General features: G+C 45.3%; 1 protein-coding gene across 1 annotated transcript; it reads right to left on the minus strand.

Moving 5' to 3' along the window:
- Positions 1-348: 348 nt before the first annotated feature.
- On the minus strand, positions 349-822 carry Pmar_PMAR027326 (40S ribosomal protein S3, putative; the record flags this gene model as incomplete). Its single annotated transcript, XM_002769849.1, has 1 exon — positions 349-822. A coding segment is annotated over one exon (474 nt), but the record flags the coding sequence as incomplete, so codon positions are not given.
- Between the last annotated feature and the right edge of the window lie 44 nt (positions 823-866).

Raw genomic sequence — 866 nt, forward strand, 5'->3', positions numbered from 1 at the left:
CAACAACAACACGACGACGATGACAACGACCGGATACAAACCACCTACACTGCTGCTTCTGCTAGATCAGATTGAAACACAAATAGCATACTAGCAGATGAGATTATACCACATGAGAACTGCTTAGCTACTGCACTACGAAATAAAGAGTAACCCACTTTCGTATCGTGAATAACGAGCCTAATAGCATTATCCTTGAACGATTCACATGAGAATCCGCAAGCTTAATCAGTTTAATCCTACTAGTACTGAACACAACAATAATATAATCCGAAGCAGGATAGCAAGTAGCGGCTCGTCATCAACTATGTAATCGTTCATCATCATCATAACCAAAGCATCAGCTACTTAAGCGGTGATCCCCACAGCAGCAGCAGGCTGTTGCTGCTCCTCAGCCACAACGGCCTCAGGAGCTGCTGCTGCTGCTGGCACTTCCTCCTCGGTGGTAGTAGCCTCGATAGGGAAGACGGTATCCTCCTTAGGCTCATGAATGGTGATATCATCAGGTAGACGAGTCTTGGGACCACTCTTACCCTCAGGATCATAAGCCATCATAATCTTAACTCTGATACCAAGAATACCCTGACGCATATCGACATTACGAATAGCTTGATCAACATACATCTCCTTAGGAGTACCAGTAGATAGGAGATAACCATCAGCAAACTTCATAACCTTAGCACGTTGGGCACGTAGTTTACCAGATACAGTAACCTCAACACCCTTAGCACCATTCTCCATAACAAACCTTAATACACCATAAGCAGCCCTACGAACAGGAAGACCACCCAATAGCTTGTAACGAAGTGATTCAGCTTGAGCCTGGGCACAGAGAGCACGATTATCGACACGCTCAGCAAAGAGCT

The sequence above is a fragment of the Perkinsus marinus genome (genome assembly GCF_000006405.1).
Source record: "Perkinsus marinus ATCC 50983 genomic scaffold scf_1104296964832, whole genome shotgun sequence".
NCBI lineage: Eukaryota > Perkinsozoa > Perkinsida > Perkinsidae > Perkinsus > Perkinsus marinus.